Source organism: Etheostoma spectabile, chromosome 5 (assembly GCF_008692095.1).
Source record: "Etheostoma spectabile isolate EspeVRDwgs_2016 chromosome 5, UIUC_Espe_1.0, whole genome shotgun sequence".
Lineage (NCBI taxonomy): Eukaryota > Metazoa > Chordata > Actinopteri > Perciformes > Percidae > Etheostoma > Etheostoma spectabile.
Genome location: NC_045737.1, coordinates 30,330,283 through 30,344,477, shown reverse-complemented (window position 1 = coordinate 30,344,477; position 14,195 = coordinate 30,330,283). Strand labels below are relative to the sequence as shown.

Genomic DNA, 14,195 nt, shown 5'->3' with positions numbered 1-14,195 from the left:
AATATTACAGTAAATGCTTATTGAGGCTTAATCGAAATAAGCATATGAATAAAAATAACGTGTAAAACGCTGATCATTGGCCTCTTTACGTGGACATTAACTTGTTCCACACTCCTTTCACACACCCCTTCATTCAATATTTACTCAACAGTTTCACAGGAAGCTCTTTTAAATATTCCTCCTGTTGATGGTGACTCACTGAACTACTTTCAACTTAAACTCAAGAAATGAGCCTTCCTTTTAGTTGAAATTATGGTTTTCTTTCCAAATTTAAATTGTGGTAATTAATAGGAATTTATATTAATAGTTATTAAATTTGTATGTTTGTGTTATTAATTTATTATTTTATTATTTTGGGAGTATGATAGTTATTACCTGCGTCGTGGTTAAAAATAAAAATAAAAAATTAATGTATTTTATTTTTAAGGTAATGACCGGAAGTGGTTCGTATTACTGCAGTCTAGCTTGCCGCTGCAGGTGTTTTGACAGGAAGTGATTCACCTCGCAGTCTTTCTGTTAGTATGTTAAACTTCGTTCGCCGGTAGCAGGCTACCACTGGGACATTAATCTTATTAATATTTACTAAACTTTGTTATTGTCTGTGTGTCGCCGGAGGCGGGAAAGCACCAAGGAATATTACGTCACTGCTTCAAAGTTTTAGGTAAGAGAACGTCCGAACGTAAAATAAGAATTGTGGCTGAAGTGAGATTTCTGTAACAAATGTATAGTTCAGGTTTTGGTCTTTTCCATAAATGTAATCACTAGAGACTACGATGCCAAGTCGATGAGCCGTAGTCATCGTTACAGCCAAAAATATTCTCAGGTATGGTAAGTTATAGATTTGACCATGATATAGCTCTTTCCAGACAGTTCCACCTGCTAGATGACTGATATTAACTATTAATTAATGAATTAACTAATACTCTATCTGAAGTCTCTTTTATATAGACCTTAGTGGTCCCCTAATACTGTATCTGAAGTCTCTTTTATATAGACCTTAGTGGTCCCCAATACGTATCTGAAGTCTCTTTTATATAGACCTTAGTGGTCCCCATATACTGTATCTGAAGTCTCTTTTATATAGACCTTAGTGGTCCCTAATACTGTATCTGAAGTCTCTTTTATATAGACCTTAGTGGTCCCCTAATACTGTATCTGAAGTCTCTTTTATATAGACCTTAGTGGTCCCCTAATACTGTATCTGAAGTCTCTTTATATAGACCTTAGTGGTCCCCTATACTGTATCTGAAGTCTCTTTTATAGACCTTAGTGGTCCCCTAATACTGTATCTGAAGTCTTTTTTATATAGACCTTAGTGGTCCCCTAATACTGTATCTGAAGTCTCTTTTATATAGACCTTAGTGGTCCCCTAATACTGTATCTGAAGTCTCTTTATATAGACCTTAGTGGTCCCCTAATACTGTATCTGGAGTCTCTTTTATATAGACCTTAGTGGTCCCTAATACTGTATCTGGAGTCTCTTTTAGATAGACCTTAGTGGTCCCTAATACTGTATCTGAAGTCTCTTTTACATAGACCTTAGTGGTCCCCTAATACTGTATCTGAAGTCTCTTTTACATAGACCTTAGTGGTCCCCTAATACTGTATCTGGAGTCTCTTTTACATAGACCTTAGTGGTCCCCTAATACTGTATCTGAAGTCTCTTTTATATAGACCTTAGTGGTCCCCTAATACTGTATCTGAAGTCTCTTTTATATAGACCTTAGTGGTCCCCTAATACTGTATCTGAAGTCTCTTTATATAGACCTTAGTGGTCCCTAATACTGTATCTGAAGTCTCTTTACATAGACCTTAGTGGTCCCTAATACAGTATCTGAAGTCTCTTTTATATAGACCTTAGTGGTCCCCTAATACTGTATCTGAAGTCTCTTTATATAGACCTTAGTGGTCCCTAATACAGTATCTGAAGTCTCTTTTATATAGACCTTAGTGGTCCCTAATACTGTATCTGAAGTCTCTTTTATATAGACCTTAGTGGTCCCTAATACAGTATCTGAAGTCTCTTTTATATAGACCTTAGTGGTCCCTAATACTGTATCTGGAGTCTCTTTTAGATAGACCTTAGTGGTCCCTAATACTGTATCTGAAGTCTCTTTTACATAGACCTTAGTGGTCCCCTAATACTGTATCTGAAGTCTCTTTTACATAGACCTTAGTGGTCCCCTAATACTGTATCTGGAGTCTCTTTTACATAGACCTTAGTGGTCCCTAATACAGTATCTGAAGTCTCTTTTATATAGACCTTAGTGGTCCCTAATACTGTATCTGAAGTCTCTTTATATAGACCTTAGTGGTCCCTAATACAGTATCTGAAGTCTCTTTTATATAGACCTTAGTGGTCCCTAATACTGTATCTGAAGTCTCTTTTATATAGACCTTAGTGGTCCCTAATACTGTATCTGAAGTCTCTTTTATATAGACCTTAGTGGTCCCCTAAAACTGTATCTGGAGTCTCTTTCCCAAAATTCAGCCTTGGTGCTATAATAATATTATTATATCATAATGTGTACTTTATTAATCCCGCAAGGGGAAATTACAATTTACACTGTTGTTATCACACAACTAAACACAACTACACACACATACCTCGGCAGTTACCTTGGCAACGTAATATCGCGATAACAATATTAAGTTGATATATCATGCTCTCTTTCGCCTTGTTCCTGGAAACAGATATGATGTAGTCGCCGTCAGCGCTACCGTATCATCATATCAATCATTTGTATAGAAATAAAAAATATGGATTCTAGGAAATGATGTAAGTACAGAGTCCCAGATCATATTAAACACACCTCCTCTGTCTTTATATCAAAATGAGCATTTGAGTTTGAGCAAACCAGTATGTGGTTTATATGTAAGTGTGATGGGTGCAGATGCAGGAGGCCAGTGAGGCCCACAGCCCGGATGACGACATGGTGGGGGGAGACCTGGGGGACGGCATGGGAGTCAAAGCGGCACCCAGCTCCACCAGGAAGAAGAGCCAGAGCTTTGCAGGACTCACCGAGACGCGGCTGTCCCAAACGGAGCCGGGAGAGGCGGGCTGGATCCTCGGACTAAGACCGCAGAAACACAGCAGCAGAGAGCCCGCTGGAAGCTGCCCCTCTCCGGTAGGACCATCCAGGGTTTGCCCCAGTCCATTGCAAGCCTGGTGGCCCACCTGGCCTTAATCGCCCCCCACCAGTCCTAAGCCACTGGGAATTATTTGTTGATGTATCTTTGAGACATTTTTTTAAACTACAGTCACGGTTGGACGTTTTATTTTCAAAGCTTTTAGCAATGACTTAATGTAGTTCCCTATCTGCATTTAGCTTTTTAAATTCTCAGTTTTGCGATTCAGCTCATGCTTTTGTTATTATTACAGAAACTTTTGGGCTCTACATGAATGCTGTCATCGGTCTGTGAATGGCCCCAGTCGAAAAAAAGACACTTGCCACTGGGCTTAACCACTAACTCTGGCCCAAAGGGGACAATTAGCGTCCAATTAGGTTCAGTAAGATCGGCCTTTTGGGAAATATTTAGGATTTTTGGGAAGGTATAATTAGTGAGGAGATAGGAAGGTTGTTGGAGCACTGCTGACTCTGATCACAATTGATCATTTTGAAACATGGCTTCTATATAAAATCATAAGGAGGTTTCCTAACTGTGCTTATCACAGTATATATACACTAAAAGGTTGAATCAGCTGTTATTTTGCTATTCTTCTTCTTTCCTTCAAGAATAATAATTTTGCCAAGGAAAAATACATAAAAACAATACAATAGTATCATTCAGACACCGAATGTATTCATTTTATTTGTTTTGGCCCCAAATAAAGAAGAATGGATGTACCCACAGTGTTGCATGATGGGAGAATCCTGTCAGAACTTGGATGTTGAGTTAGTTTTCCAGTTCAGAAAAGCGTCAGGGAACCCCGAGTCATTGTTAAAGCTCTAAATATTAAGATGTTGCATTTTTCTTTGGGGCATGAGCAGTCTGCTCAGCGGTTAGATTAAAGAGATTTGATTGGTCAGTCCACAGTATGTTCATTTCATATTCCAAAAATGGTTATACAAGACTTACCGTCTGTTTTTATTGTGAAGTTTGATTTCCAAACCAATGCCATGCCTGTTAAGTCCAGCTTGTTATAAGCTGATTTAATTATTGTTATCCAAAAGCAACTTTTATAAACTATATATCAGAGGTCTCACACTAGGGGTTAAGTGTCTTGCTCAGGGACATATTGTTTGATGTATGATAGTGGGAATCGAACCTTGATCTCCCGCTCTAAAGGCATGTGTCATATGCACTGCGCTATCACCCCCCCCCCATATACTCTGATATATAACTGGCTGGGGGGGGGGATCACCAGACGCCTCCCGATACGACATCATTACGATACTTATGCCATGATACGATATTATGGCGATTTTAAAGATATTGCAATATTCTGCAATATATTGCGATTTATTACCTTTTTTCCAACTTCAAATTGTTTCCAATTTCAAATGACGTCCCCAAAGGGAAACTTTGTCAACATCTGTTTTATCTAAAAAGATTTGTTTGTTCATATTACTTCAATTTTATTGCTGCAAAATAGGACAAACTGACCAACACATACATACAAGATCGATATTTGGCGCCTGTGTATTGATACAGTATTGCCACTAAAACTATTGCGATACTATGCTGTATTGATTCCCCCCCCCCCACCCCTAATAATGGCATGTGTGGCCGTTCTTTGCTGTAACATTCAGAAACACTCTGCAGCATCTCAGGTCAAAGTTCATCTAATTAGAATTTTGGGTTTGTGGCCCGTCACAACACACCACGTACACCGTTATGAGGGATCAGTGCCAACAACTTTATTCAAATTAGAAGTTAACCACGAACCCACGTGCTGCTGACCCTGAAATAGCCGTTTTTTTTTAACCCTCATGTTGTCCTTGTGTCAAATTGACCCGTTTTCAGTTTAAAAAAAAAAAAAAAATTCACAAAAAATGTGCCGTCAAAATGTGCCGTCAAAATTTAGCGCTGAAAATGTCAACAATAACAATTAACACATAAAAAAGCGTCCACAACACTGAAAAAGTGACAAAATGTGGAAAAAAGTGATAATGTTGAAAAAAAAGTGACCTTAAACTTATTTTTTTCATGGTTGACAGGAAGACAACACAAGGGTTAAGACATCACTTTGCAAAGGTGTCCTTGAATATAGCTCCAACTGCATCTGCATACACAAGAAAAACTACAAGACAACACAGAGACACACACACTTACTATGACCTCTAATGCAGGAGTTCACTTCTTGTGAATCAGCAGGCGCCCTGGTGGACGTGTCCAAAGACGAGCTGAAAGACAGACTACAGGAAGCCACTGAGGTAGGAAAAAAAAAAGACAAGCTTGACTTTACTGATATAACTGCCCACCTCGTCTTTATCCACTACGATTCATTTATGGGACGTCATTCATTTTTGGCCGGATGTGCGTCCCCGTCCTCTTTCTTTGTGTTGGCATTCTAACCTCTGGTGGATTTCTGAGGACTCTAGTTACCTGGTCCTCAGATCCTGCAGGGTAAATCCAGACAGCTAGCTAGACTATCTGTCCAATCGAGGACTATGGTACTGGTCCTCAGATCTCTGCAGGGTAAATCCAGACAGCTAGCTAGACTATCTGTCCAATCTGAGGACTATGGTTACCTGGTCCTCAGATCTCTGCAGGGTAATTCAGACACTAGCTAGACTATCTGTCCAATCGAGGACTATGGTTACCTGGTCCTCAGATCTCTGCAGGGTAAATCCAGACAGCTAGCTAGACTATCTGTCCAATCTGAGGACTATGGTTACCTGGTCCTCAGATCTCTGCAGGGTAAGTTCAGACAGCTAGCTAGACTATCTGTCCAATCTGAGGACTATGGGTTACCTGGTCCTCAGATCTCTGCAGGGTAATCAGACAGCTAGCTAGACTATCTGTCCAATCTGAGGACTATGGTACCTGGTCCTCAGATCTCTGCAGGGTAAGTTCAGACAGCTAGCTAGACTATCTGTCCAATTGGAGGTTTCTGTTGACAACTCCAGCTACTTTTGAACGTCCACATGTTGGAACATCAAAAACAGCACGAAACAGCATGAAACAAGAAATTAAGAAATGCCAATAAACCGGAGTTTGTTTTTCACCAATCCAGGAATGGATCGAAATTTTGAACACCTTCTTCTGCAGCGCTGTGGAGGAAGACGTTCAAATTCTGGACATGCAAGACTAAGAGCTCTGGGAGACCAGTGTCCCCGTGACTCCAGCCTGGGGAACTGTAACTGATCCTCTGCTCTGTTGACAGGTGATCGACGTGTTATGCGGGGAGCTGGAGGTGGCACATCGATACCTGGAAGGCAAATACGAAGCTCTGAAGATCTTACAGGGGAAGGTAGAGCAACACACACACACACACACACACACACTCTGTGGTGTAATTTGTCAGATAGGGGTCCTCCAAGTGAAAAAGTTTGGGAAGCACTGATCAAGTGGTCCCGCATAGTGGTTGTCAATGTGTCCACCTGGGACCCTTTAAGACTGCTTTTTTGGAGCATCTTGGTAGCCAAATGTCTCCAGCACATAACACACATTACTTACAACGTCCCAGTACTTCAACCCTGGTTCGATTCTGGCCTTCGGACCTTTGTTTGCATTTTTATCGTAGTTTAGTTTTAGTTTATTTGTTTCACAGATCATCAAAAATCTAATTTCATTGACGAAATACAGAAATACATCAATAACAGCTTGTAATGGCTTAAATAAAAACCACAACCACGGGACATACACAAATGTACACAAACAAAATAAAAATACATTTTAAGTGTTAGTTTCCACATTTTCTTTTGATCTGTCTCCACATTACCAAATAAAACGACTGCTTCCAGTTCATGGAAAAGGAAAGCAGATGTTTATCGGTAGATTTTAGAGTTTATAGAGTAAAGGTAATATTGTAAAATAATCGCCGTAGGACAGTTCTGCACACGTGCTAGTTATATTTCTGTGTTTCCACGGCATGGGAGGGGTTCTACTTAACTTGACTCAACGCACTATTGGTTTAACATTAGCAAAGTTCTGAATAGTACCTGGTACTTCTTTGGTACTTTTTGTTTTTTTTGGGGTTTGACCTGTGCCGATACTAGAAAAAGTTACCAGAGACTAGTGATTGGTCGGAGAAAATTGTCACTAGAGCAACACAAGACATCCTCCACATCCTACAAAAGCAACCACAATTTTTTGAATGACTTGCACCAGATACCAAAAAATACTCAGCCCCACAAAACTATTGTGTACACTATTTACGCATGTAGGTTTTCAACTGTATTTCATCCGTTCTAAGGATCTTCTACCAAAGGTTTAGATTGAACCAACTCGATCCCACAGCTGAGAATAGATCGGAATGTGTAAAACTAGTAGAAGGGTCTCACAAATAAGGAGTTGTTTCCAAGGTAACCATGTTTCCCAGAAAATAGATTAACTGATCGGTGCAGGACAAGAAGACTATAAGTTAGTCTGATGTTCAGAGAGACACTTTGAGTACACACCTGTGTGTGTGTGTGTGTGTGTGTGTGTGTGTGTGTGTGTGTGTGTGTGTGTGTGTGTGTGTGTGTGTGTGTGTGTGTGTGTGTGTGTGAGTACCCACGGTTATCTTCCTTGTTCAATAATTGAATAAAGCTGCAGGTGTTGTAGAGACCGTGGTACTGGGTTATTCTGGCCATTAACCCAGTACCACGGTCTCTACAACACCTGCTTACTGGTTCCACTATTATTCCATTTATTTAGTATTTATTCATCATTCTCATTCTCATTCATATCTCACTTATTATCCATTATTTATTCATCATTCTCATTTCCTATTTCAGAACTGTTCATAATGTTCATACTGTTCATATTGTAATATATAACTTAATACTATTTATCCCAGTACCCTTTGCACTATGTTCCACATTTAAATAATTTATTGGTCTCTTTCATTGCACTCATCTCTCTACATTGTTTCTGCTTAGAGTATATATATTAGTGTGTTATATTGTGTTTGTTGGGTTGTTTTTTTGAATGTGTAAGCACATTGTGAGCAACTATGCTCCAAAGGAAAATTCCTCGTATGTGTCTTCATACCTGGTCAATAAAGCTGATTCTGATTCTGATTCTGATTTAATCTAAGTTTATTGGACTGGTCATGTGTGCAGTCTTCTCCATCATTTCTGCTCATGATACCCAGATATCACCCAGATATCAGGACACTCCGGCGTACAATTGACGAAGTGCAGATGTTCCGGTTTGGTTGCCCGTGAAAGGATTCAGCGAGTGTCATTGTGACATCGCTAAGCAGTTGCCTTCAGTCAGAGATAAAGGAGAATTAAAACCTAAGGACACTTTGTCCAGCCGATGACTAAAGACTGCTCTTCTTCACAGGCCATTCTTGACAAAGCCACGAGTCACACTAAAAGTCTGCTGCAGAAAAGCGAGGCGAGGGCCACAGCCCTGGAGAAGGTAGGTGTACACGCACGCTGCTCAAACAAGGGCTTGGTCTGTTTGCTTTTACTCTCAGCCAGGAACTAGCTGCTCTGTTCCTGTTTATTAAAGGAAACATGGAATATGACAAGAAACAAGAATAAGGAGAGTTAACAGGATACCTTTAACTGGATAACATAATGCTGTTAATGTCTGGATTAATTAAGCCATGTTTGGAGAACACAGGCCAGGAAGAAGACCTGTGTATATGACCATGCACATATTTTGTCATTTTAAAGGCGTGGGATTTTATATGTTGTATATAACCATATACATAAAACTAGATGCATGTGGCTTGGTGTTATGTAATAATTGGAGAAAAGGTAAAGAAAATATGCCAATCATGATGAGTTGCAGGAGGTGAACAGCTTGCAGTGGGAACTCAGCTTCAACCAGGTCCAGATGAAGAAGTCTCAACAATCCTGGGAGCAGAAATACAACAGGTTGGATTTACTCCACACACACTCACGGCTGAGTTATTTCCATTGGTTGGTATTCTAACGTCGTTGTTGTTGTAATCAGAATTTGGAGTGAGAACAAGACTCTGACCGACCAACTGGAGAAGAGAGAGAGGGAGATCCAGCAGCTCCGGGCAGAACATTCCGGTAAATGCTGAATAATGTAGAACCCTTTTAAGGGGACCTAGACACGTCTGCACACATCATCTCCGTCTGGGAAGTGAAGTGGAAGTCCGTGTGTGTGAACTAACCCTCACCAACAGTCCCAACTGGCTGAATAATCTCAACTAAAGCTGGGCGATATGGAGAAAATCAAATATCGCGTCATTTTTGACCAATTACACTGATGTCGATATCGCAGTGAAGGGTTGACTCATAATAATGTAAATGATATATAACAACTATAACAACATAACAACAATAAATATAACAACTAAATTGGTGAAGGCAAATAACAAAACAGCAAGAACAGTCTGGCAAATTCAGAAAATGACATCACTTCACTGTAATGCAAGCTTTAAAACTAGGAAAAGACAAAACTTGTGTTCAAATGACATTATTACAATATCCAAAATTTAAGACAACATCCAGCCTCATGTATTAATGTTGGTATAATATCCATATATTGCCCAGCCCTAATCTCAAGCCAAGGTTAAATCAGCAAATGGAATTGATTTAGTTGTCATCACCAACATTGTGTGCGTGCGTGTATGTGCGTGTGTGTGTGTGTGTGTGTGTGTGTGTGCGTGTGTGCGTGTGTGCACGTGTGTTTGCAGCTTTTAGCCGGCAGTGCTTGGAGCTTCTCTCCATGCTGAGTGTGAAGGAGCAGAGAGCTTACCAAGAAACCAAACCTCACTACAGCCCGGAGAGAGACGCAAGTCTTCTGGAGGTGAGAGAGCCCCGATCAGCGTCACACACAGAGACAGAGAAGGAGACATCTTCCGATCAAAGTAACTGTCAGCGGCTCGTGTCACTGGACAATCGGATCCTTTTACGTGATGAAAACTTGACACGCTCCCTGTGTAATCATGTGAAATGACATGATGTTCTGTAGTGTTCCTCTGGGGTCAGAGCAACCTGCCGGGCTGCCACAGGGCAAAAAGAAGATGGAGTCAGTATTCAGATCCTTTGCTTAAAGGTGTAGTAAGTGATGTTAATCCAACACACTTTTTGTAAAATTCAGCAAATACCTCCTCACGCTCACCTAGCTTTCTGTAATCTGTGTGCCCTAAAAAAAAAGATGGTGTTAATTAGGGGTGGGAAAAACTCGATACAGCATAGTATGGCAATATTTTCAGTAGCAATACTGTATCGATACAAAGGCGCCAAGTATCCATCTTTTATCAAACATGTGTTGGTCAGTTTGTCTGCTTGACAATTCCGTTTTGCAGAAATGAAATGGAAGTGATGTGTGAAGTGAATGTTTCTTTTTAGATAAAACAGATGTTGACAAAGTTTCCTTTTGGGGACGTCATTTGAAATTGGGAAAAATCAGAAGTTGGAAAAAAAGGTTATGAATTGCAGTATGTCGCAGAATATTGCAATATGTTTAAAATTGCAATAATATTGTATCGTGGCTTAAGTACCGTGATGATTTTGTATCGGGAGGCGTCTGGTGATCCCCCCCCCTAGTGTTAATACACAGCCCTGGATGTGGGTAGATGCTAGATCGGATCTGCTAGATGTGTTGGCGTCGTTAGGTTTAGGCATGGGGAGTGGGGATTGGTTAGGGTTAGGGTAGGAATACCAGGGTAAGCCAATCAGAGGCAGAATAAGTCCACAAGGCACGTCCCGTGATCTAGAATCTACCGCCTGTGTAGATGGAAAACAAACAGAAAGGAGTCCACGAGTCACAAAACACTATTCCAGCCAATCGGCAACAGGCGGTGCCAGTTTTTGGTAGGGGGGGGGGGAGCATGTGAATGTGCCGGCTGGCCAGTAGTTATCTGTCCGTATATCTGGGGGGGGGCGGAGCTTCTGAATGGGGGTCGTATTTGTTTGTTAGTTAAGTTCAAATGTCAAAACGCTTTGCTCAGCATCACTTACTGTACCTTTAAGGAAAAGTAGCAAAACAATGTAAAAATACACCAATACATGTCTAAGCATTTAAAATTCTATTAAAAGTACAAAAGCAAGTATCTTAGTAGTATCAGCAGTAGATGTACATGTGCAGTGAAGTGTCTCCTGTGACTGATATCTCATTCTGTGTATCATTATTAGAATCAGTGTTAGAGCAACATGTTACTGTAGGAGCTACTTTTACTACTTAGTACACAGTTTTCTAGTTTAGGGGTCGGGCCCCTCCAAAGGGTCACCAGGTCAATTGGAGGGGTCGTGAGATTATTAAACATTCAAGATGCAAGATGCTTGTTTTCCCTCCGGTTATACAAGTACAACCGTGTGAAATACCTTTATCTAACAACAAAAGAAAATGTAAAAATACATAAAATACAATAGAATGAAATATAACTACAAATATATGAGACATTAAAAGATGATGTACTGTACATTGAAGGTATAAGACCATGGATATTGCACATTTAGACTTAGACTTCTCTTTATTAATACATTAATTAATAAATTAATACTTTTGGGATGACTCCCGCAAGGAAAGTTAAATTTCCAGCATTGGCTTTTAGCAACAAGAATACAGTATAGAGAGAAAAAGAGGAAGATAACAATAATAACAGTAATAATAATAATAATAACAATTAAAACAATAAAATAACAACCTTTGGCTATAAAAAGACATTTACCATAAATTATCATAAAGTGTGAGTATCAAGTGTTAAAGTGTTAAAGTGACCAGGTATTTATGTGAGTCCAGGTGTGTGTGGGTATGGACGGTCCTCTCTGCCCTATTTCCTTCCTTCCTCCATTTGTGTGTGTGTGAGTGTGTGTGTGTGTGTTATTTATGTAGCAGTCTTGTGGCCTGGGGGGGGGAAGCTGTACCTTGCTGTGCTAGTGCGTGCTTTGGGGGTCCTGTCCCTCCTCCTAAGGGCCGCAGGGCGAGCATCTCTCCTCAGGGACGTCCCCAGGCACCCCTGGTCCACAGCTCACACCCAGATGTGCTGTGTGCCGTGTGCACCACCCTCCCCGGCTCTTTGCGGTCCAAGGGGGGGGTGCAGCTGCCATACCGGGTGAAGAAGCAGCATGTCAGGGGGATCTCTGTAGTGCCCCGGTAGAGGTCCCTGAGGATCATGGGGCTTCTTTAGGCGCCTGAGGCTGTACAGATGCTATTGGGCCTTTTTCACAACAGTTGTACTGTCGCTGGCCCGCGTCGAGTCCTGGTGGTGTTTACCCCCAGGTATTAGATTTTGTACTGGAAGAAGTATTCAGATCCTTTACTTCCTAAAAGTACTAATACCACACTGTAAAAATACTGTTACAAGTATAAGTCCTGCATTGAAAATGTTACCTAAGTAAAAGTCTATGTTTATCATCAGGAAAATGTAGTCAAATAATAATATGCAATAATATAATTGGGTATTTAAGGACGAGGCATTATGCAGTAGTCGATTCTTTGATTTTTTAGGCAATTTGGTTGTTGCCCAAAAAGTACTGAATTTGGTAGCCAGCCCTAGGAGGCGGTTTGTCAGAAAGTCCAGGATCCTGTCACACAGTGCTGTGTTCAGGCCCAGGTCCTGGAGTAGAGGAGCCAGGAGGACACTTTGGTGTGGAACGCAGCCCTGTAGTCCACAAAACAGCATCCTCGCTTCCAGGTGGGAGGGGGCTGTGTGTAGGGTGTGGGACGTGGGACGTGGGACGTGGGACATGGGACTTGGCGTCCTCTGTAGCTCTGTTTGGGCAGAAAGAAAAATTAAATTCTGATAGTTTAGTTGACTTTATTTGCACAAACATGTGATATACACTATGATTTAAAAACAAGCAATTACAGTGGAGGAGAGGAGTTAATCCTTAAAGGCGTATTCAACATCCTGCCATATTACAAAAGAGGGTAAAAATATATACTACTAAAACATGATCATTTCTCTACAAAAGATAAAAACAAGCAATACAACAAACAGATACTCAGGTAAAACTTACAAAATGTAAAGCTATATCAGACCAAATGATACACAGTTAAAGGAAGATAAATCAACGAAAACAGACAAGATACAGAAATGTTTTGTCATAGTTTGTGTACTTTTTTCTAATATTAGCTGTATGTGAAAAAAACTAGATCATCTTACCTTGGAATCAGGGAAACAAAAAAAGACAGACACTAGTTTAATCTGTTATCATGACCTGTGTTTTAGAAGCTTCTCAAATGTTTTTAATTGCAAAATCTTTTTCATTTCATTTCATATATTTATTATACAGGAAAGTTAGAAAAAGCAACATTACATTGCAATATAAAAACGGGCCTGACTCAGTTTAAAAACTGGTTTTCAGCAGGTTCCTGTTCTGCAGAAACATAAAACAGGGTTACAGCACGTCAGGACACACATTAATACAAGACATCGATATAGAAACATAGATTTTGACAACTGAAAACCACAATACAGTCACATAAGGACAAAGACATTTATACAAAACATCAGCTGGGCTGAACAAATACGGTCAGTGCAAACAAGGCTTGGACAATACATAAACCAATTTATTAATGTGTGCAAGTGTAACTGTTAAGAAGGAGCTGTTTGTATGCCTTTTTAAAAGATCTTAATCTGAAAAGTAATGGACTACAACTAAGATTAGACGAGCATGCATTTGGTGCGACATTTATAATAATTTATGAGTAAGGTGTACTTGTACTCAGGAGGGTCCGTCTAAGTCTTCATGGCGTTTGTGTTTTCAGCTGGCGGTGTTGGGGGCGTGCCGGTGTCTCGGTGCTGCTGGAGCTTGTCCGTGCAGTCGGGCCGCGGCTGGCAGCAGGAAGCAGCTGGTCCAGCTCCAACAGGAGGTACCCGCTCCATCCTCTTCTTTTTCCTCCTGCTCACAAACCACTCCTGTTGTCCATGTGACAGAACCTCCGTCCTTCTGAACGCCTCTCCTGCCTTAGTTAGATGTAACATAGTCTCACATTGCCAGGCTCTCCTCCACAGCGCTGCGGAGGAAGGTCTGGTTAGTCCACACAACATTCCTGGATGGGAGAAAAACATGCTCTGGTGTATTGGCATTTCTTTAAACCAATCATAATCATCATAGGCGGGGCTAAGCGCCAGACAGAGCCGCAGTGCCGCTGCTAAATAGTCTCCG

The 14,195-nt window shown here is 40.7% G+C and overlaps 1 protein-coding gene across 3 annotated transcripts in view; it reads left to right on the top strand.

Annotated features, from left to right (window-relative positions):
- The first annotated feature begins 474 nt into the window (after positions 1–474).
- Positions 475–14,195, top strand: part of ccdc125 (coiled-coil domain containing 125) — a 33,443-nt gene continuing 19,722 nt past the window's right edge. For 2 of the 3 annotated variants that reach the window (XR_004332149.1, XM_032516778.1), the window contains exons 1-9: positions 475–661; positions 2,895–3,128; positions 5,317–5,378; positions 6,332–6,418; positions 8,440–8,517; positions 8,896–8,981; positions 9,061–9,143; positions 9,773–9,885; positions 13,795–13,899. Coding sequence is in view for 1 of the 3 variants with exons in the window: in XM_032516778.1 (XP_032372669.1) it covers positions 8,941–8,981; positions 9,061–9,143; positions 9,773–9,885; positions 13,795–13,899 (342 nt within the window). In the remaining 2 variants the exon portion in view is untranslated. The remainder of the gene's footprint in view (positions 662–2,894; positions 3,129–5,316; positions 5,379–6,331; positions 6,419–8,439; positions 8,518–8,895; positions 8,982–9,060; positions 9,144–9,772; positions 9,886–13,794; positions 13,900–14,195) is intronic. The other variant, XR_004332150.1, reaches the window with a different exon arrangement.